Source organism: Eucyclogobius newberryi, unplaced genomic scaffold (genome assembly GCF_026437365.1).
Source record: "Eucyclogobius newberryi isolate DKJ021-1_F unplaced genomic scaffold, fEucNew1.0.hap1 SCAF_8, whole genome shotgun sequence".
Lineage (NCBI taxonomy): Eukaryota > Metazoa > Chordata > Actinopteri > Gobiiformes > Gobiidae > Eucyclogobius > Eucyclogobius newberryi.
In genome coordinates, this window is record NW_027316500.1 from 28,376,160 (window position 1) to 28,398,067 (window position 21,908).

General features: G+C 44.0%; 1 protein-coding gene across 1 annotated transcript in view; it reads left to right on the forward strand.

Annotated features, from left to right (window-relative positions):
* The first annotated feature begins 1,336 nt into the window (after positions 1 to 1,336).
* Positions 1,337 to 21,908, forward strand: part of pwwp2b (PWWP domain containing 2B) — a 20,597-nt gene continuing 25 nt past the window's right edge. Inside the window, 4 exon segments of the mRNA XM_072436657.1 lie at positions 1,337 to 1,458; positions 1,460 to 1,686; positions 5,183 to 6,914; positions 18,583 to 21,908. The exon segment at positions 18,583 to 21,908 is cut by the window's right edge and continues 25 nt beyond it. Of these exon segments, the coding sequence (XP_072292758.1) occupies positions 1,423 to 1,458; positions 1,460 to 1,686; positions 5,183 to 6,914 (1,995 nt within the window). The 5' untranslated portion in view covers positions 1,337 to 1,422 and the 3' untranslated portion in view covers positions 18,583 to 21,908.

Genomic DNA, 21,908 nt, shown 5'->3' on the forward strand with positions numbered 1-21,908 from the left:
AAAAGGGTTGGGAACCATAAAAAAGCACGAAACCCTCTTAATAAAGGTGTCATAGGGTGAACTAGGATAGGATTCTGATTCATTCTGTTGATCTAATAACCTTAAAGTGTACTGAGATCATATTCTTCTTTACAGTAAACCACATTTTTCTGGTGGAAACTTAATAATCCATTAATAAACCAGGATTTAACCTACATAACCTATGATTAGATGCACTTGTGTAGGTAGGGGTTGATGTAGTTGGCCATAAGAAAGCATTTACCACATAAAATAATATATAAAAGCACCCATTTTGACTGTGTTGAATGAACAGTAAATGGTTCTTTTTTCATCAGATCCGAGGGCCAAAAAAGTCCCAACCAAACAAAAAGGGTTGGGAACCATAAAAAAGCATGAAACCCTCTTAATAAAGGTGTCATAGGGTGAACTAGGATAGGATTCTGATTCATTCTGTTGATCTAATAACCTTAAAGTGTACTGAGATCATATTCTTCTTTACAGTAAACCACATTTTTCTGGTGGAAACTTAATAATCCATTAATAAACCAGGATTTAACCTACATAACCTATCATTAGATGCACTTGTGTAGGTAGGGGTTGATGTAGTTGGCCATAAGAAAGCATTTACCACATAAAATAATATATAAAAGCACCCATTTTGACTGTGTTGAATGAACAGTAAATGGTTCTTTTTTCATCAGATCCGAGGGCCAAAAAAGTCCCAACCAAACAAAAAGGGTTGGGAACCATAAAAAAGCATGAAACCCTCTTAATAAAGGTGTCATAGGGTGAACTAGGATAGGATTCTGATTCATTATTTTTTATCTAATAACCTTAAAGTGTACTGAGATCCTATTCTTCTTCACAGTAAAATCCCCTCTCTCTGAACGCTGATACAAATGGGTATTACCACATTTTTCTGGTGAACACTTGATAATACAATAATAAACCAGGATTTAACCTACACAACCTATGATTAGATGCACTTGTGTAGGTAGGGGTTGATGTAGTTGGCCATAAGAAAGCATTTACCACATAAAATAATATATAAAAGCACCCATTTTGACTGTGTTGAATGAACACTTGGTGGTTCTTTATTCATCAGATCCGAGGGCCAGAACCAAAGCCCCTCTGCTCTCCCCACGCGTCCACACGGATGCATCCACCTCTCCGCCCGGGCTCTGGGTACAAACATGTCTGCATTGGGAGAAGCTCGGCCAAACGCTCTGGCGGCTCTGGTGCTCTGAGTCGGCTCGCAGCAGCAGCAGCCTCCTCACACTTTCGCAGCAGAGAAAAGGGAAAGGCCTTCGTCCGTGTGCGGTGTGGGAAGATGCGTCCTCTGGCTCCGCGCTCGGCCACAGGAGCGTGATGTCAGCGGCGGCGCGGTTGTAATTGACTCGGAGGGGGCGATGGCGTCATTTCATGCCCTGGTGTAGCCTCCTGCTCCGGCTGAGACGCGGGAGACGGTGCTTGGGCCGACGCGACCGTGGCTCCCTTGGCCGGGATCGAGCACCGCGCTGTCGGACACCTTTCCCCGGGAAACATGGAGGCTGCGGCGGCCGAGGAGCTGCGGGCCGGCTCCCGGATACCTGTCACCGTCGATCAGATCATAAACGACACATTGGTGGTGACGCTGACCTTCCGCGAGAGGAACTTCACCGGGATATTGCTCGACTGCGACAAGAAGTAGGTTCTATTTGGTCTTTTCGTGCCCTTTTGTTTTGAATAAGATTGAAATGCTTGACTGTGTGCTAATGCTAACTGCTAACTTAGCTTTCGCTTAGCATTGATGCTAACGGGCCTCCGTACAATACACAGGTTATTGTAGCTGAGAGAGCGGCTAACCATGAGCTAATATGCTAACGCTTCAACAGTGTTTTTTTTAGGAAAACAAACTGCAAATCGTGTCGCGTTTAGCGCCTTTGTGTCCGCACTATTGTGAAGAATTAAATGCACTTTTTGAGTCGAAATGACTCTTGAATAACAATGACAAATGTCACTGGGTTAATCTGTAGCTTATTGTTAGCCTCATCAAACAGCAGCTCATGTCAAGAGCAGAGGCCTCCACCACAATGTGATTTAGATTTATTAGTGTTTATTTGGACCATTGTGTTTCATGTTAAAATGTTCAGTGTCACTGTGTCACTGCCAGGCCTCATGATGAGAAACGATGATGATGAATTGACCTGATAATCATTCTGTCAGTCACCTTTTGAGACAATAGACAGTGGTTATTATGGAGAAAATATTTGACAAACACCTCACATCTGTAAACCCATTCTTATACTGTCAGAATCTTGTGTTTTCAATTTGCTTTAGGACTGTTGGAGTTGAGATTTAACATGATTTTATACTCCTCACTGCCCTGTGTCCAGTGTCACATGTAAAGCCTGGTGTTGCTCTAACACTGAGCACCTTGGAAGCTTCTGGTTTTAGCCTATTAATAGCCCTGCAGAATCAGAATCTGACCAGCTTTGCCCCTGTGTGCGCCGAGATGGTTTTTCATGGGAGAGCCGAGGCTGTCCTGAAAATAACCCACCCAAATGGGAAAACGCAGGCCTCAAATAACTCTAAATGGGCCTGTAATCCGGGCCTCGCTGTTGTCAAAAAAACGCGTCTGCTCCTTTTGTGCTCATTCCAACCGATTTTCCTATCATTGTCTTGACAATCATCTCGGGTTTTGTTTATCTCATCATTTGGCTTATCGTCGGGGCCGCATCTAGTTACAGTGTGCACAGTGTGGGCCGCCAGCAGAAGCGTTGAATCATGGCGCTCGGACCTGCTGTCCTTGTGCTTCGCGAGCACTGCCCGTTCTTCACGAACACAGAGCGGTGTCAGTCTCTGCGCAGGCGGATCGCGGCCCCGCTACAAACCCAAAAGGTGAGAGGAACGGGCTTTGCCACAGGAGACCATTACGGCGAGGCGCTTGCCAAAATACTTCTCCTGGGGCGGAACACAACCTCCCCAAATGGACTCCTAATTAATAAACTCCCCTACACATGAGCCCCAAGAAGGCACGGATGCAAAAACAAACCCAAATCTCCTGGCTCCTTCCTAAGCTCTGAATCCCGAGTGATTCATGAGATTGTTTTTGTTCAGTCAGATGTTGGGGAGGGTGGGGGGGGGGGGGTTTGTTTGAGAGGGGGGGGCATCCTGTAGGCTCTTTGTCTGCTCCGACTGAAACCGCTCGGCCATGTTACCGCTGCACTCCTGGGTTTTCTTTGGACCTGTTTGCAAATGTCACACCGCAAAAAAGGACACGCGAAATCACTCAGAGCTGAGACGGAGGCCCGAGACGGAGGCCCGATGCGGCGGCAGCGGGGCAGATAAACGCCGGCTGCTCTCGGGTCCCCAACCCCCCACCGACCAGAGAAGAATTTCAGCATACAGGTGACAGGGGAGAGGGCCGTCCAGTCACCGCCAAAAGGAACACGTCATTACATCTACGCTTTTGCCGTGCGCAGGGTTTATGTTGGAAAGGCCGGTAAAAGCACAGGGCCAGGGTTGTGTCCTTATGAAAATGTGCTGGAGATTGGGCCTCGGAAATGTCCAAACTGCAAGTTACACTGGCACTAGCAGTTTATAACCAGCATGAACTCTCTTCGTTTGTGAGCGTTTGGTCGTACTGATAGACATCTTGTGACTTATCGACTATGAAAATAATTGTCATTGTATTTTGATTGTTATCTGAGCTAGAAAGACACTAAAACACACACAAAAATACTTTTTTTTATAGCAAGACAGTAGCATTATTAAATCTAAATGTCAAAACGAGTACCGTATTTTCCGAGTATAAGTCGCTCCAGTCAAAAAATGCATAATAGAAAAGAAGAAAACATAAGTTGCACTGGAGTATGTAATGCGGTGGCAAGTGTGAAAATAACAAATAACATCACATATGTGACTTATAGTCCGGAAAATACGGTAAACGATTCGACTATTGTCCTCAGTCACAATATTTCCGCCTTTAATTTGGTTTCGTTTCGTTTATTTTTTTTTTTTTAAGTCTCAATGTATGAAAAAAAAAATGGTAGACTAGTGTTAATATTTGAAGATTAGTTGTCTAGTACTTTGTATTTTTGAGTATTGATTTAGCTTGTTCTGTGTAGTTATTTTAGCAGTTTCTGAATTTTTCACATTCAACATTTTGTATACCGTATTTTGCGCACCGAATTATTAAGCGCACCATCAGGTCTCTGTGTACCATGGGCACTGGTCCATAAATAAAGCGCACCGGACGATAAAGCGCATAAGATAAACAAAACAGACGGATAAGTCGGAGTCAGTTGAGCTTTATGAAACGCGTTCAACTCATTCAGATCAACATTGTTCAACATCAAAACACACTCTGCTATCGCTAACAGACACGTTAGCGTATTCACAACAACTACCAGCCTCGTTCAGTTGCAACACGTAAAATACATCACAATACACTCACTTTTTCAGTTCATTCCTCGTCATCAAATCCTTCAAAAGCGCCGAAGTACATCCCGAATAGCTATGACCAGACGTCCCGATTTACCTGGGACAGCCCCGATTGTTTGTCCCGTGTCCCGGTTTAATGTCTGCTGGGGCGCATAATGGTAAAAGCAGCCAAAGCGCCGACAGTGCTCCGTGCTAAAATCTCTTTGGTCATGTGATCCCGCATCTCGGATCCACGCGGCAGTTCAGTGATTATTCCGGCCTTTTGATTCCCACAGTTGACTGATAGTTTAGCCCGTAAGCGCATAATACAAGAGTTCCAATGGTCTCTAGGCAGCAGCCATCTTGGGCCATCACCGGTAGGTGTCTGCGTTGTGCCTGACTGAAAATGTTGTTTACGTTTTGACAAAGTTTCGCGTGTGCCGCGTAGACTACAATTCCCAGAATGCTTTGCAAATATGTTGTTGGGACTTCCCGTTCCAGAGTACTGTAAATATAGTTGTGCATCTGCGTCTCGTGTCCCAAATCTTCTTTATACACCGTGTACCACACAAAATATCTTCGCGGTCAGTAAGCACAACCAGAAATAAACCATATATTATGTGCACCGGACTATTAAGCGCACAGACGGCTTTTGAGGACGTTAAATACTTTTACGTGCACTTTATAGTGCGGAAAATACGGTAGTTCAAGTAGTTTTTCAATTCATCTATAAAATGTGTGCATAAATGGTAATGTATCGCGTGTCTTTCTTTTCCAGGACTGGCCTCTTCTGTCTCCCAGATGTCACAGCCAAAAACGGGGACTACTGTCTCCCCAAACCAGTGTGCGATGTGGTGGAGGTTCTTGGTTCCTCTGAGGAGTCCGTGCCCAAGTCGCCGAGCCAAGCTTCAAATCAAAGACCAAAGGACGAGAACTCCATGCCGGAAAATGAGCCAACTTGTGCCCCCGTACCTTGCCCCGTCCCCACGCCGGTGCTAGCGGGACAGCCTCCGTACCCTCCTTATTTTGAAGGAGCGCCTTTCCCTCCGCCTCTATGGGTCCGGCACAGCTACAGCCAATGGGTCCCGCAACCTCCGCCCCGGCCGATCAAACGGAAGAAGAGGCGAGGGCGGGAACCGGGGCGCATGACCATGAGTACGATACGCCTGCGTCCCCGACAGGTGCTGTGCGAAAAGTGCAAAAACACTTTGAACAACAGCGACGAGGACAGCAAGGACGGGGTTAGCAACAAGTCGTCGAGAAAGGAGAATGCACTACAAAGCGACGAGGAGGCGGAGGAGAAGGAGCCGGCCTCCAAGTTGGCGAGGAAAGAGGAGGTCGCGGCGACGAAGGACGCGAGGAGACGGGAAAACGGCACACCGCTCGAAAGCAAGAGGCTAAGAAGGGACAAACGGACCGAACCCGAAGCGGAAAAGTTCCCAAATAGTGACGTTATACCGCACAGTCCCGTAATCAAGATATCTTACAGCACTCCTCAAGGGAAAGGCGAGGTCATGAAGATCCCGTCGCGAGTACACGGGTCGGTCAAGCCCTTTTGTCCGAAGCAACTCGTTCCAAATGGACTGGGCGGAGAGAACGGCAAAGTCCTGACAACCAAGGAGCAGCGGCACATTTTGGACGCCACCCGATCAGGCCTCACCGTGTCCATTCCTAAATTGAAACTGACCAGGCCCTACACGACCGTGGGGCAGGATTTGACTTCTCCCAAAATACGCTTGAGACCGCCGCCAAGGGAAGGCGGGGAAAGCGTGGTGGAGTACGAAGCGGAGATCGTGGACGGGATGAGGAGACCGCAGGCGACCGGCGGCTCGTGTTTGCCCCATTCGGAGGACTCCGGAGAGGGCAAGAACTCGCTCGAGCTGTGGTCCGGCAGCTCCGGCGAGGAAGGCGACCGGGGACATAACGATTTGACTCTTTTGATAAATTTCCGTAAGCGCAAAGCCGATTCGTCGAGCTTGTCCGTGTGCAGTAGCGACAGTCTCGACGAGGCCAAGTCCTTTAGCTCGGAAGGCACCTCCCCAGAACTCTGCGACCTCGCTCCCGGGGAGGACCTCTCGGTGACCTCTTCCTCCGTTCCGACGCGGGACGGCTGCAAGACTGTGCCGCCGCTCACGGTCCGCCTGCACACCCGCAGCATGACAAAGTGCGTGACGGAGGAAGGGCACGCCGTGGCCGTGGGCGACATCGTTTGGGGAAAGATTCACGGTTTCCCCTGGTGGCCCGCTCGGGTGCTGAGCATAAGCGGGACGCACAAGCAGGAGACGGCCACGTGCGAGGCGCAGTGGCCCCAGGCGAAGGTGTCGTGGTTCGGCTCGCCCACCACGTCGCAGCTGTCCGTTGCCAAATTGTCGCCGTTCAGAGAGCTCTTCAGGTCCCGCTTCAACCGGAAGAAGAAGGGCATGTACCGGCGGGCCATACTGGAGGCTGCCAAGGCCGTGGGACACATGAGCCCCGAAATCACGTCGCTGCTGACCCACTGCGACACGTAGGTCAGTGCCACAAATGGTTTTATTTTTACATTTTACAGGTGATTTTGATCTAAAAAGATTGTCACAATGTCAAATATTTAAGTGCGATTTATTGTGTCTCTCCCGCCCGATGAACAACTGTTCATCACCATTGGATCATATTACATCAACATATTTCAAGATTATACAATAACTGAACAGGCCTTCTCAACAAACTACCTGTAGAAGTGCGAATGATACATGAACGAATTAGACCATCCCTGCCTGGAAAAACCTCTGTAATTCTACCCATTTTCCAGGTCTGTCTTGGCATGTTATCCTCCCCTATCAGTACAATATCATCTACTTTGATCGCAGTAGGTGTAGGAGTCTGACATTTGTGAGCTGATTTCAAGTCCATCAAATAGTCTCTGCGCCAGCTGTTCCAAAAGCTGGTCAAAAGTCTCTGCCGGTATTTCCACCTTCGACCCAGTTCCTCACGGTTTGCAGTGACCGGAACAGGTGAAGGCACAGTCTTTGGTGGTAGTGATGTTAAGCGTTTACCAACCAGGAAGTGAGATGGGGTAAGTGGCTGTGGCTCTGAAGCCTCACTGTGTACATACGACAGAGGTCTGGAATTCAACACTGCCTCAACTTCAGTGAGAATAGTAGTTAGTTCTTCAAAGTTTAATGAAGATTTCCCCAGTACCTTCTTCAAACACGTTTTTACAGATCTCACAAGCCTCTCCCAAAAGCCCCCCCACCAAGCTGCTCTCTCAGCAATGAATTTCCATGTGATTCCTTTGTCACTAAAGAACTCTGTAAGCTCTGACTCTTTAATGGTTTGCCATAGTTATTTCAAGTCCTTGTCTACTCTTTTGAATGTCTTAGCATTATCAGAGTAAATTGTCTTACATAGTCCTCGTCTTGCAATAAATCGTTTTAATGCTAAGAGAAAATTTTCAGTTGTCTGATCTGATACCAACTCCAAATGCACAGCTCTAGTTACTGCACATGTAAACAGAGCGATGTATGCCTTTGTGGGCTGTCCCTTAGTTTTTACATACAAGGGTCCTGCAAAATCTACCCCTGTAACTTCAAATGGAGGGGACTTAGTCACTCTGTCTCTTGGTAAAGGAGCAGTAATCTGCTGTGTCGCCTTTACCTTTAGTTTTCTGCAAATGTAACAACCTGCAACACTGCGTTTTACAAGCTGTCTCCCTCTCAAAACCCAATAATGTTCTCTGATTTGAATCAAGTGTCTCTTACACCAGAATGCAGTACCTTTTCATGACATGACTGAACCAGTAACTCAGAATATTTGTGATTTGTAGGTAATACCCAGGGTTGTTGCTCTCTGAAACTGAAATCAGAGTTTTGTAATCTTCCCCCAACACACAATAGACCGTTTTCATCCAAGAAAGGTTTTAAATCTTTGATTTTAGAGTCTCTCTTCACATTTTGTTTTGACTTTAGCTGGGATATTTCAGGATGAAAACAACTCTCTTGTGTAACTTTTACCCAGTGAATTTCTGCTGCAGTTAGCTCTTCTGCAGTTAACTCTCCCCGACACTTCTGATTGGACCGTGCATTAATTACAAACCGTTTGACCCATGCAGTTATTCTTAACACAGTCTTAAGTCTACTGTACCTTTCCAAATTCAACAGAGGTTCAGTTTGTTCAGTGCTGGTGAGTTGTACAACAGTCTGATGCTTTGATTTCAGTTCAGTGTTTACCTCCTTTAACACATAGTTTTCATCAACATTTGTTTTCCCTTCAGCTGTAGACAATGAAGTGGGTCCACTCCACCACAACTGATTACCAATAAGGTTCTGCGCATGCTGACCTCGTGTGGGCAAGTCAGCAGGGTTCATTTTGCCAGCACAGTGGGACCACAACTCCGGATTTGTGAGTCCTTGTATTTCAATCACTCTGTTAGCCACAAAGGGCTTCCACCGCTGGGCTGTGCTGCAGATCCAGTGGAGAGTGATCATTGAGTCCGTCCACATGTTTAGCTGGTTCCTCTCCAAGTTCAGTGGTTTGAGAAGACTATGTCCTAGTCTCGCTCCAACAAGTGCTCCCATCAGCTCCAAACGAGGCAAAGTCATTTTCTTTAGTGGTGCAACTCGTGACTTTGAGGCCACAAAACTAGTAACAGTCTCTCCTAGTTTGTCTTGTCCTTGTAGATATGCCACAGCACTGTAAGCCTTTTCACTTGCATCACAGTAGACATGCAACTTTACAGCGTGTGAGTCTGGCTGGATCTCAATGTAGTACCACCTGGGAATGGCCACCAGGTGGAGCAGTGGTAACTCTGCACACCACTGTTCCCATTTTTCAGTCAAATCAGTGGGTAATGGCTCATCCCAACCAAGCCCTCTCTCCCACATCTCTTGAAAGAGGCACTTGACTCTCACAGTAAACGGAGTGAGAAACCCAATAGGGTCAAATATGCGGGCTGATGTCTGTAGTACACCTCTCTTTGTGTTTTCTTTGTCTTTTAAAATGTTCATTAGTCCCTTTTGATCAAACACAAAATCGTCCTTCTCTGGTCTCCACACAAGCCCAAGCACCTTGAGCACATTTCCACAGAATTCTGCATCTCCAGTGTCCTCTACACCTTTTTCTTCCCACAATGCTCTCAGATCAGGTGAGTTGGTTACCCATTTGCACAGGTTCATGCCTGCCTCAGAGAGAATGTTCTTTGCTGCTGTTGTTACATGTAGAGCCTCCTGCACATCTGGAGAGCTTGAAATAAAGTCATCCACATACAAAGAGTCACTTAGTGTCTGTACTGCCTTTGGTTGTTCTGCTTTGTATTGTTCGAGATGTTTTCTTATTGTGGCAGCGAGCAAAAATGGACTGGGAGACACTCCAAATACAACTCTGTTCATTCTCAGAACACGTACCTCCTCGTTACAGTCTTTGGTTGGAGGTCCGTGTAGCCACAGGAACCTAACAGCATCCTTGTCCCTTTCCGCAAGAGAGATCTGGAGAAAGGCTTTGGTTATATCTGCAGTGAAGGCTATCTTGTGCAGTCTGAACTGAATTAGTACATCCAGCAGATTTGGGTTTAGGTTAGGTCCAGTGTATAAACAGTCATTGAGTGATGGGCAACCTTCCTCATGTGATGATGCATCAAATACCACTCTAAGTTTCGTTGTGGTCTTGTCTTCTCGTACAACAGCGTGATGTGGCATGTAGTATTTCACTGTCTCTTGGTTCTCTGCCACTGTTGTGTCCTCTATAACATCCTCACAAATACCTTGCTGCAGATAGTCCTGTATAACATTGTTGTACCTGGCATACAGGGTTACATCAGTGTTCAGTTTTTTCAAAAGGCTCTCAAAACGCCTCTTTGCTACCCTGAAATTATCTGGAAGTTGCGCCTTATCTGATTGCCATGGCAACTCAACTTGGTAGCGACCATTTTCAAACGTGATTGTCCTTTCAAAGTCACGTAGGACTTCTGAGTCCTCTGGGCTCTCCGTCTGCTTGTTTACTATGCCCAAAGACTCCACTTCCCAGAATGCATGAAGCTCTTTAGAGATCTGGGTGTCTTCTGTCAAACTAATGTGCATGCAAGTGGTGTCTGTAATACTGGAGGTAGTCACTGGTCCCTGTAAAGCCCACCCAAAAATGCTTTCAACTGCTACTAGTGAGTTTGTAACCTTTTGGACTTTACCAGTAACTGCTTGCCAGTAGTAGTCTGCTCCAATTAACACTTGCAACTCTTGTTCATTAGCACCTTCTAGTGGAAAATCTGCAAGCGGAAGCCCTCTTTTCTTTATTTCTGTTTGAATCGTCTCGCATGGGACTTTAATCACAGCTGTACACACCTGAGGAGTCTCAACTGCTTCTATCTCAAGTCTCTTTTCAGTGTTCCACATGTTCTCAAGTTGAACTCTTACAATATTGCGTTTTTCTGTTACCGGACTGGTGGAACCAAAAACATGGAGGTTTAAAGTCTCTTGCCTAACAATTGGCAGTCCTAGCGCTCTAACAACATTTTTGTGAATGAAACTACGCTGGCTGCCTCCATCTAACAGGCATCGAGTTATCTTTCTCTCCCTGGGACCTACAGTCCATGCCTTAACCGTCTGAAGCAGTACTGTGTTCTGTGTTTCAGCCTTAACTTTGACAGGACTGGTCACAGAAGACAACACAGCATCTGTAGTCCCACTGCTGGTGGAGTCAACATCTGTCTTAGCTTCTGGTTGTTCACAAACTGACTGGTGGTGTCTGCGGTTGCATAATCTACATGAAACTTTAACTCTGCAGTACTTTGCTATGTGTTTGGGCCCTAAACATACATAACATCTACCCAGCTTTTTCAGCTTTTCTCTGCGTGCACTTACGTTATAGTCTGGACAGTTCTCTGGTTTATGGTTACTACTGTCACAGTACACACAGGTCTGGGGTGTGCCGTTAGCTGTGTGTAAAGCAGACGCTGACGGGACGTTCCACTTTCTGTGTTTAACATCACCGGCGTAGGACGTCCTCCCTGTTGGCTTGTAGTTTGGAGTAGGGTCCTTCGTAGTGTGGCCGGGTCTGGTAAGCTGGAGCGCCCGTTCTCTGCTCTGCACCTCGTTCTGTAGAAACTGGATGAGCTCTAGCACTTTCCATTCATTAGTCGAGTCTGGTCTGTGGGTGTAGTCTAATGCTATGTCTTCAGGGATGAGCTGCATGAGCACTGGACATAGCAGGCAGCCATATGTGTCACTGTAAATTCCCAATGACTCCAAACTGCGTATTTGAATCTCACATTCATCATACAAGTTCCTCAGTGCAGCCACATCAGAAGATCTTTTCACAGGAGTCAAGTTCAATAGCTTTGACATGTGGGCACTTATCACAATGTCCTTTCTCCCAAAGCGGGTCCGGAGTAACTCTATTGCAGCATCATAGTTGTCTTCTGTTGTTGTTAGCCCTGCAACAGTTCGAGCTGCTGCTCCGGTCAGATAGGATCTGAGGTAGGTGAATTTGTCCGTCTTGCATAACGCTTCATTTTCGTGAATAGCTGTTTCATACTGAGACCAAAATTCCTGCCACTGGCTTATTTCACCATCATATTTGGCCATCATTAGCTTGGGAAGTTTAACAGTTTGTCTGGAGTGTGATACATTTGAGCTGGGACTTACATCACTGATTCGCTCACTCATGGTCTCTCTTGTAGCTTGTTGCGATCTTTCAATGATGCAAGAAGATCGAACCTTCCAAGTGAGAATGCGGTCCATGTAGTCCATAGTGCTCCCAATCTCCGCCTCCAGATCGTCTGTCGCCGTCTCATCTTCAATCCCTTTGTCCAAGTCTCTTAAACTTTCTTCCTTGGATGATAAAACTACCAGCAGTTCACGTATTTTACTTGTATCTGGTCTTTCTTTAACCACCTCCTCCTCGAGACGAGTTAACAGCCTCGTTGTAGCGGCACGCATGGTGGCGCGCTTCCTTCTCATCCGCTCTAGTCCCTCTGTCATCTCGGCTAGCTAGTTAGCAATAGCCGATAGATGTTCACTTCGCTTCACAAAAGTTCATAAAGTCCTTACTTCCCGGGTTTCGGCACCAAAATGTAGTGGAGTGAACGTCTTCCCAATGATGACAGAGGCGATCGTCTTTGATGTAACCTGCGGGTTACCGTTTATTATTGAACGGCTGCAACGCAGCACCGAACTTATTTTCGTACCCTTTTTTTATTAGTCAAGAATGGAGGACGACACACATTTCACATCCGGGTTTTTACTCTTCAAAATAAGATGTAGCGGTATTTCAAAATAAATGTAACATAAATAATAAATTGCACTATGCCATTTTCGGAACTCACAAATTAATGCATAGACACATAAATAGTTACAACAGTGTCTGACAGAAAAATATTACGATTCACAATGATGTCACTGACGCAATGACCCAAGAGTTGAATAATCCTAATAAACCCCTGTACAATGATAAATCAGAATTAGTTTTATTTATACCCAAGGGAAAACTACCGTATTTTCTGGACTATAAGTCGCACCAGCCAAAAAATGCATAATGGAGAAGAAAAAAAACATATATAAGTCGCACTGGAGTATGAAATGCGGTTGCAAGTGTGAAAATAACAAAAAATATCACATAAGTATAAGTCGCACCCCGGCCAAAACTATGAATAAAGGTGCGACTTATAGTCCGGAAAATACGGTATATTTGGTACAGATATGAAGCACCAAAGCAAAAAGAAATGGTTAAGATTAAATATCAAGAAATGTCCCAATGAAACACTTAAGTACTTATTTAGTGTCTATATTTAGTCATAGTTTGTTCAAGTGATTATTTAATGAACTGCAGGTATTTTTTGTGCCAGGCCTAATGTTCAATCATGATCGCAATTTTGGAACACTCCCATAATATAACAGAACGTTTTGTCTAAATTAGGACCCAAACGCACACAAACCAGATACATTTTAGCATCCGTCTTCAGTCTGTGTGTCAGTGTATTCTGCTAATCAGATCCAACCAGCAGCAGAAAGCACATGTTCCTAATATTCTTTGTCTGGTTTTTGGCAAAATTTTCCGAACGCGGATCTTATTTCACATTTCACGAACACACCCAGAGCAAATGTAACAATAGAAATGTCTGCGTTAGCACTGCGTTGTCAAAGTGCGAGCAAATTACATGAACAATAGAGCAGTGTACTTGAACTTTTAACACAGAATGATGTGTGTATTTGCTTTTCTGGTGCTATTTTTAGTCCACGCTTATATCAAAGGGTAAATCTAAATCGAGACTAATTCAGTTTTGTTTGTTTTTTTGGACCGAACCTGGTCAAAATCAGGATCAAATGCCTTAAATTAACAATTAACAACGCTCTGGATGTGAAATGTATTTGGAAACGACAACAGTTGCAGTATAACACTTTTATTACTTGATTATTACAATTTTATTACACGACTCGGGCCCCGTTTCAGAGCAATTTGAGCTGGTTTACTTTGGCTCTTCTTAAGCTGTGGTCGACTTCTGCTCCACTTGAGTCACAAATACATCTCTGAATTCAAAAGCAAAGCCCAATTGGCACAGATTGTACCCATGTCAACAAGAACGGCCCGTTAAAGTTCAGATAATTAATTGTTAAGCTGTCGTTTTGCAATCTTTTTATGTGCAGTTGAAATCTACTCACGAAGCGTAACTTTAGTGCATTTCTTTTTACAAGTATTGCAATTTATTAATTTCATTTAGGGTTGTACTATTAATCACATTTTAATCCAGTTTTCATCTTGATTTTAGCCTGTCAGTAAAAGCATGTGGTCTTAAATGACACCGATTAAAAGTTTATATTTTTTTATGTTCAGAACTTAAACGGCTCTAGAAAGTTCAGACATTATTATGGCAGCCCATCAAAAAATTATACCCATAAATGATTGAGGGTCAAGTATTTTGCATAACGTGGATAGTAGGGACCGACTGATATTATAGGGCATGTTATACAATGTTTTAAAGCTTACACTCTCTAGAATACAATCATTTTATCCAGTTTACAGATGGATTAATGCCCCAATATGTATCGCAGCTCCATGTTTCTGCAGCAGTTTGTGTGTCTGAGGTGTGTCTGAGGTGTGTCTGAGGTGTGTCTGAGGTGTGTCTGAGGTGTGTCTGAGGTGTGGTAGAGGTGTGTCTGAGGTGTGGTAGAGGTGTGTCTGAGGTGTGTCTGAGGTGTGGTAGAGGTGTGTCTGAGGTGTGTCTGAGGTGTGGTAGAGGTGTCTCTGAGGTGTGTCTGAGGTGTGTCTGAGGTGTGGTAGAGGTGTGTCTGAGGTGTGTCTGAGGTGTGTCTGAGGTGTCTCTGAGGTGTGTCTGAGGTGTGGTAGAGGTGTGTCTGAGGTGTGATAGAGGTGTGTCTGAGGTGTGTCTGAGGTGTGTCTGAGGTGTGGTAGAGGTGTGTCTGAGGTGTGTCTGAGGTGTGTCTGAGGTGTGGTAGAGGTGTGGTAGAGGTGTGTCTGAGGTGTGTCTGAGGTGTGGTAGAGGTGTGGTAGAGGTGTGTCTGAGGTGTGTCTGAGGTGTGTCTGAGGTGTGTCTGAGGTGTGTCTGAGGTGTGTCTGAGGTGTGTCTGAGGTGTGTCTGAGGTGTGTCTGAGGTGTGTCTGAGGTGTGTCTGAGGTGTGTCTGAGGTGTGTCTGAGGTGTGTCTGAGGTGTGTCTGAGGTGTGGTAGTGCAGTGGTAGTGCAGCTGAACGTTTGTGTCGCTCTGACCGAGGCAGCGCTGGATTTAAATACTCTGAACTCGGCTACAAACTCGAGAACAAAAGTGAACTTCAGCACAAATCACTCCAGGGTCAACATAAAACGTATTCTTCATCAACGTGTCAGGGGAGACGAGAAGATTCTGCTCGGCTAACATTAGCATGCACTTTGGCACACACGCTGCTACTGCTGGGGTCAACAACATGATGCTGGATTATACTCACTAAGCACAATCGCTTATAGGTTTAAATAAATCTTATTTGTGCAGAGTTGTGATCTGAGGTGGCCTGTCTGAGCGCTGAGTGTTTGTTAATGTGTCGAATCTGTGTAGACATACTTGCACTTCTTCTTTATGAATAGCGAGTTTGGTCACGCCCTACGTCGCACCTCAAACTCAAATGATACCGTTCAATCAGATTTGTTTATTTCTGCGACGCCTGTGAAACAGGAGCTCATTTATAACTAAATCAAACTTCAAATTAAAGACGCTGTACCTGATTTTTACTGTTTTTAAACCGAACAAACAACTAAAACCTTTATTTGATACTTAAACAAAGTAAAATCAGTTTTGTGTATTGTTAAAGCATCTATTTTGGTAAAAAATAAGACTTTCTCTGCATATAAATACTAAAGTGTTTTATTCTCAGAAGCAGGAACAGTATAAATCAGCAGAAATCCACCATGTTTCTCAACCCCTGTGATATACTGTTTCCTGTTTTTGATACGAAACAAACCGTATTTATTTTTGATAATTTATTAACTTCTATTAAACCAGGTGATTGAAAAAAACATTGAGATTGAAAGTTATTTTTCAAGTGTGACTAATGCCGTTATTTGAAAGATTATAACTCAAGTTTGACGACATTTTCAATATTCTAATTTTCATCAGTCCATTTATTTGATTCATCTCTCACTTCTAAACCATTAAGATGCCATCACACGGATCCACCAAGCTTGACAAACGTGATTAAACCAGGACTAAACACCGACTTTTTGAAGGCGACTTCCACAGAAATGATTGTATCGTTTCCTGACTCAAAGTACAATATTTGGAAGTCAGGCGGTGCTTTTGGATACGCCCGTTATTACAGTTGCCTCGGTGCCAGTTAATACTTGATTAGATTTGTAGCTTTGCCGGGGTAATCGCGTTTCAACATTTCTGGGGCATGTTTTACATTACCTCAGAGATATGGATTTCATTTTGGCTTGACGCACCGGCTCAGGCACGTGTAGCCGTATTCTACACAAACAAACGCATCATCATTGTGTGTCGTATTTGTTCTGCTACATTGCGTACATACCGTATTTTCCGGTCTATACGTTTTGGCCCGGGTGCGACTTATACTCTAGAGCGACTTATATGTGATATTATTTGTTATTGTCACACTGACAACCACAAGAGGGCGCTCTAGGCTCTAAGCGACGCAGAAGAAGAATCTGCACTTCCTCTACCTCTGGAGTTTGTGGAGTTGTTTAGAAGTGACACAGAGGAAGAAGAATTCAATGGATTTAGTGATTTGGGGTAAAACTGATGCTTTGGTAAACTTGTTAGCATGTTCTTTATGCTATAGTTATCTGAATAACTGTTCATATGTTACGTTAACATACCAGACACTTACCACAGTTCTGTCTGTGCCTCATGTAGCTGAAGGTGTTAGCGTTAGCATACGTCATGTAGCTGAAGGTGTTAGCGTTAGCATACGTCATGTAGCTGAAGGTGTTAGCGTTAGCATACGTCATGTAGCTGAAGTTGTTAGCGTTAGCATACGTCATGTAGCTGAAGGTGTTAGCGTTAGCATACGTACACCTATTCACCGTGTTCTCTCATCTGTTATTATTTTAAACTGCATTTCAAGATGAAATGTCTGTTCTTGGTCTTGGATTTTATTAAACAACGTTGTCGGGACGCCGGCTATCCAGAGTCAAATATTGTCTCAGCGCGACGTCGGGCTCGGACACAAAAAAAAAGCGCAGTTAGTTTTGCGAATAAAGGGTTAAGGCCGGACTATATTAGGTGCTTTTTCCACAGCTCGTAAAGGAAGTATTTTTCTTGCTCCGTCAGCCGCAGAGCGCTCTCAGCAGACTGTAAAGTGGCTGACGTCGGCCGAACAGATATCCATAATGTTTAAAAGGCTAACAAGACGCGTCAGGAACCAGATTCTGAGGGAAACGGGGACTAAAAACCATAGCTGACCTTTGTCTAAACCCGTCGACCACGTCTACAATTGCACTTTCTTTGTGTCATGTGATATAGTATAAGTCGTTTTGCCAAGTACAGATACGTTGTGAAAGTTTGACACTTGTGAAACGCGCTTGTAAACTCGTCGCGGTGAATAACCGGAACGTGTTTGGACTTCTGCGAACGCTTGAAAATGAACTGGTTCTGGTTTTTCACGTTTTTAAGGCCGTGGAAATGAGGTTCTGCGCCGTTTCGACCCGGCAAAATCTCAAATTTAACTGCGATTTAAGACGAACGAGAAGATAAACTCACTGTTTCTACAAGATTAAAGCCAAAACTAACGACGATTCAGTCATGGCTAAAACGAATCTGAAAGGAGAAGTCTGCAAAGGGAACGGCTTCGGAATGAACCCAATCATTTAATATAATCAATGGTCATCTTAGACATTTCAACCGAGAGCCAGTCTTGTCAGCATGTGGTGTAAGAAAGGAAGACATTAGAATACATTTCATTATTTTCTGTTTCAAATAAAAAATAATTAATAAAAACATTTAAAAAAGTGATTTTGTTATTTTTTATTTCTTTTTTTTTATTTTATTGATTTGTTTTTTTATTTTATTGATTTTATTTCTTCATCTTTTATTTGTTTATTAAATGTATTTTTATTGATTTTATTTATTTTATTTTATCATGTCGGCTTGGAGACCAGGGCTTCCTCAGAGACCTGAACTAGGACTATACATATTTTGTGTACTGACCTGAACATACTGTTGGCTTTGCCTTGAGCACATTCATACTTTCCAGAGTGCGAACGTGCCGAGTGAGATGCGAGTGTCCACGCAACTAAAACACTAGGGTGGACAGTTTTTCATTATTGTTTTTTAGCATTATCTCGACATTATTTTCACAACACATCAAGAACATGCTCAAATCTGCCTGTAAAAGCCTCATAAATTACCACAAATGTAGATATATTTTTCTCTTTTTAATGTAATTTTCTAGTTTTGATTTACTCTATTGCAACATCGTCCATATTCAAATCCCAAAAAATGCATAATAGAGAAAAAAAAAACTTATATAGATATAAACATATATTGCAGTTGCAATTGTGAAAATAACAAATAATATCACAAATAAGTCGCTCCGGAGTACAAATATAAATATATAAGTATAAGTTACACCCTGGACAAAGCTATGGAAAAAAAAAGTGTGACTTATAGTCCACAAAATACGGTAATCAAGACAAAGTGAACGTTGGGCTTGTCAAAATTGAAATCTTTCTTGACATTTAACCTATTCTTGTCTTTTGTCCACTACAGGAGCTGAAGAGGGACAAAAAGAGGTCACCAATCCTCGCCGTGATCCCACACCCAAGAAGAGGAGTACGTGCGGTTGCCACAGCTACTATTTATACACTTTTTTTTTTTTGTTCCTTCCCTTCCTTTTTTCCTCACACGAGACCGGCGTAAACGATGTCGAGAGGCCGGGAAAGGGAGCGACAAAAAGGCCCGACATCTCCGCGGTCGAGGACGAACCGACACGGGACGATTTTCCTGCTTCTTCTTTTTTAGATTTTATTCATATTTCTGTAGAGCCGGAGAACGACACTATAAGAACCAGAATGTATTTATTATTATTATCTTTCTCTCAAGTCCACGTTTCTACCACAGAATCTTGCTGCTCTCCTCTACATCGTCGCGAGGATCCATCCATCCAACGGCGGCGATGGAGTTTTTTTTTCTTCTTTTTTTTCTGACTTCCTTTCTACCTTCCTTGTTATGGACTTCAGGCAGGTAGTGTCCTCGCCGATGTTTGTAAAAACCCTCAAATAATGCTGCGTTTTCATATAGCATCCACAATATGTTAAGGCCGTTTCGATGTCTTCAGTTCGATCGCGAAGTCGAACGACGTCATGGATTTTCGAGCTAAGGAACGGTTGAACCCTGTGAATAGTGGCTCGGGGGGTATCAGAAATTGGGCTAAACCAGGACTAGGACAGGACTAGGACAGGACTAGGACAGGACTAGGACAGGACTAGGACAGGGCGAGAACAGGGTGAGAAACAGGGCGAGGAACAGGGCGAGGGACGGGACTAGGATGGGACGAGAACAGAGCGAGGGACGGGACGAGAACAGGGCGAGGGACGGGACGAGGACGGGACGAGGACGGGGCGAGAACAGGGTGAGAACAGGGCGAGAACAGGGCGAGAACAGGGCGAGAACAGGGCGAGAACAGGGCGAGAACAGGGCGAGGAACAGGGCGAGGAACAGGGCGAGGAACAGGGCGAGGAACAGGACGAGGAACAGGGCGAGGAACAGGGCGAGGAACAGGGCGAGGAACAGGGCGAGGAACAGGGCGAGGAACAGGACGAGGAACGGGACTAAACCAAAGTCTACAGCAGGACGCCAACCAGGACCAGTCTGAAAAAGCTCTAGGAAGGCTGAAGTCGGTTTAAGAAATACTTGGCGATTAGTCGGTTAAAAGAGACGGCGGCGTGATACGTACAAATCTCTTAAAACGTTTCGAGCATCTCTGTGATTTCACCCAAACTGCACTCACTTTAGGCCAAAACCGTGCAGTAGTTCACGCTAAAACGACAATTTAAGTAGAAAAATACTCGGAAACTGTATTTATTTGTTGAAATTCACAATTCCCTCATCGTAACGCTAACTCGCCGTACTTTCTCCTTTCTGCCGCCGTTTCCTACACGTTTTTGAACGTCTAACGAAGTAATCAACACATTTCGTTAGACTACAACCTCATCGACGATAGGCCGACCGCCCTAGAAAGAACAAGATGGGAGATTCGTATCGCGAAAAGATACTTCGAAGGCTTCTTTCCAAAGCACAAGAGTATTTATCACGACGCTCGCCTACTTTACAAACTCTTAATAGACCCAAATACACTTTATGAACTTAAATATAACCAAAGCGACAACTACCAACTACTTTTCCAACATGCTTGCCCTCCACAAGAGTTCTCCTTGACCGAGCATCAGAAAATCCAAATCCATTCACAAAACGCTCGTATTTATCGTTTATTTGCTTCCAAATGGTTCATTTCAAGGCCTTCCTCTACGTCTCTCCAAACGTTACATATCGTGGATGCTATCGGACCACGCAGCAGACCCGGGATTTTTTGAACCCCGTTTCCGTGGACTCGTGGACATATTTCGGGGCGCGGTCGGATAAAGTCTTACCTTTTTGAATCCTTCTGAAAATGTGACCGTGACGGACAATGCGAGTGACCGAGTTTTCATCTTTAAACATAATCTGTGGATATTATATTTAAAAAAAAAGACAAACTCCATCTGTTCTTTTTTTTTTGTACCATTGTCCATTTGTTCAGCTGTGTCTTGACATTTTTGGTACCCCAGCAACCATTTTATTTAGTTTCTTTGAATATTTAACTCACCTTTTAAGAAAAAAAAAGCACTTTATTCTGTACCTTGGTGGCCTGCTGTAAATGTTGAGAACACTAATTGCGAGATACAGCCCTTGTTAGGCAGAAGGGTTTTCAAAAGTCGTTGTGGTCTGACTATCCATTGCCTCCTGAGATAAAAAAGAAAAAAAAAAGATTAGATTTTTTAATTGTACGGTTTCTTTTGTCTTTTTTTTGGTCCGTAAAGGGGAAGACGCCATGACGGTTGCGCACACTGTATTCTTGCATGTAAACATGTACATTTTAGCATCTTTAACTCTACGGCGGTGGTTTTCAAACTCTCGATACCCTTTAAACGAGTATATTTGGCTTTTCAAGTACTATTGTCAAGCGACTGAAAATGGCATTTCTTATTATATAAAAGTTAATCATGTGCTAAATCGAAATCGGGATCGGACTAGAACTGCATTTTCGTTTGAAACCAGATTCACGGACTAAACCTGGACGATTAGCGCTAAACGTGCTGCTTGAGGGACGCGCCGGGCGAGTTTAGGTCAGTTCTGATGATATTGATGCTTGTTTTCTTCAAACTCGAACCATGAAAGGCAAATAACACGTGACATAACTCCATTTTCCTCTTATTTATCTACTACTTTCTCCCGTTATTTGTCCTTCGAGTAACGACGGAACAGCTTTTGCGCAATCAAAGTTCAAACGTTACGACAGTTTAACCCAATTCCCGATCCAACAAATCCATTTCCTGTATCGGTATCGGCTGCATTCTTGGATCAAACAGGGACTAATCCGGGGACAAAAAACGGATCCGTATTTCAATTTAATCAAGACTAAACTACTTTGGGAAGTATTCTGGTGTAGTACTGGTAAATCATGGATTGAAGTGTGCTACTGCTGTGTAAGAGCAAACCCCGCCCCCAATGTGGACTAAACCAAGTCTATCTGATCCAGGCGGAAACCAGGACTTATTTAGGACTAAACCAGGACTAAAACTTATGTAAACCCAAACTAAACCAGGACTAAAACTTATGTGAACCCAAACTAAACCAGGACTTATTTAGGACTAAACCAGGACTAAAACTTATGTAAACCCAAACTAAACCAGGACTAAAACTTATGTAAACCCAAACTAAACCAGGACTAAACCAGGACTAAAACTTATGTAAACCCAAACTAAACCAGGACTTATTTAGGACTAAACCAGGACTAAAACTTATGTAAACCCAAACTAAACCAGGACTAAAACTTC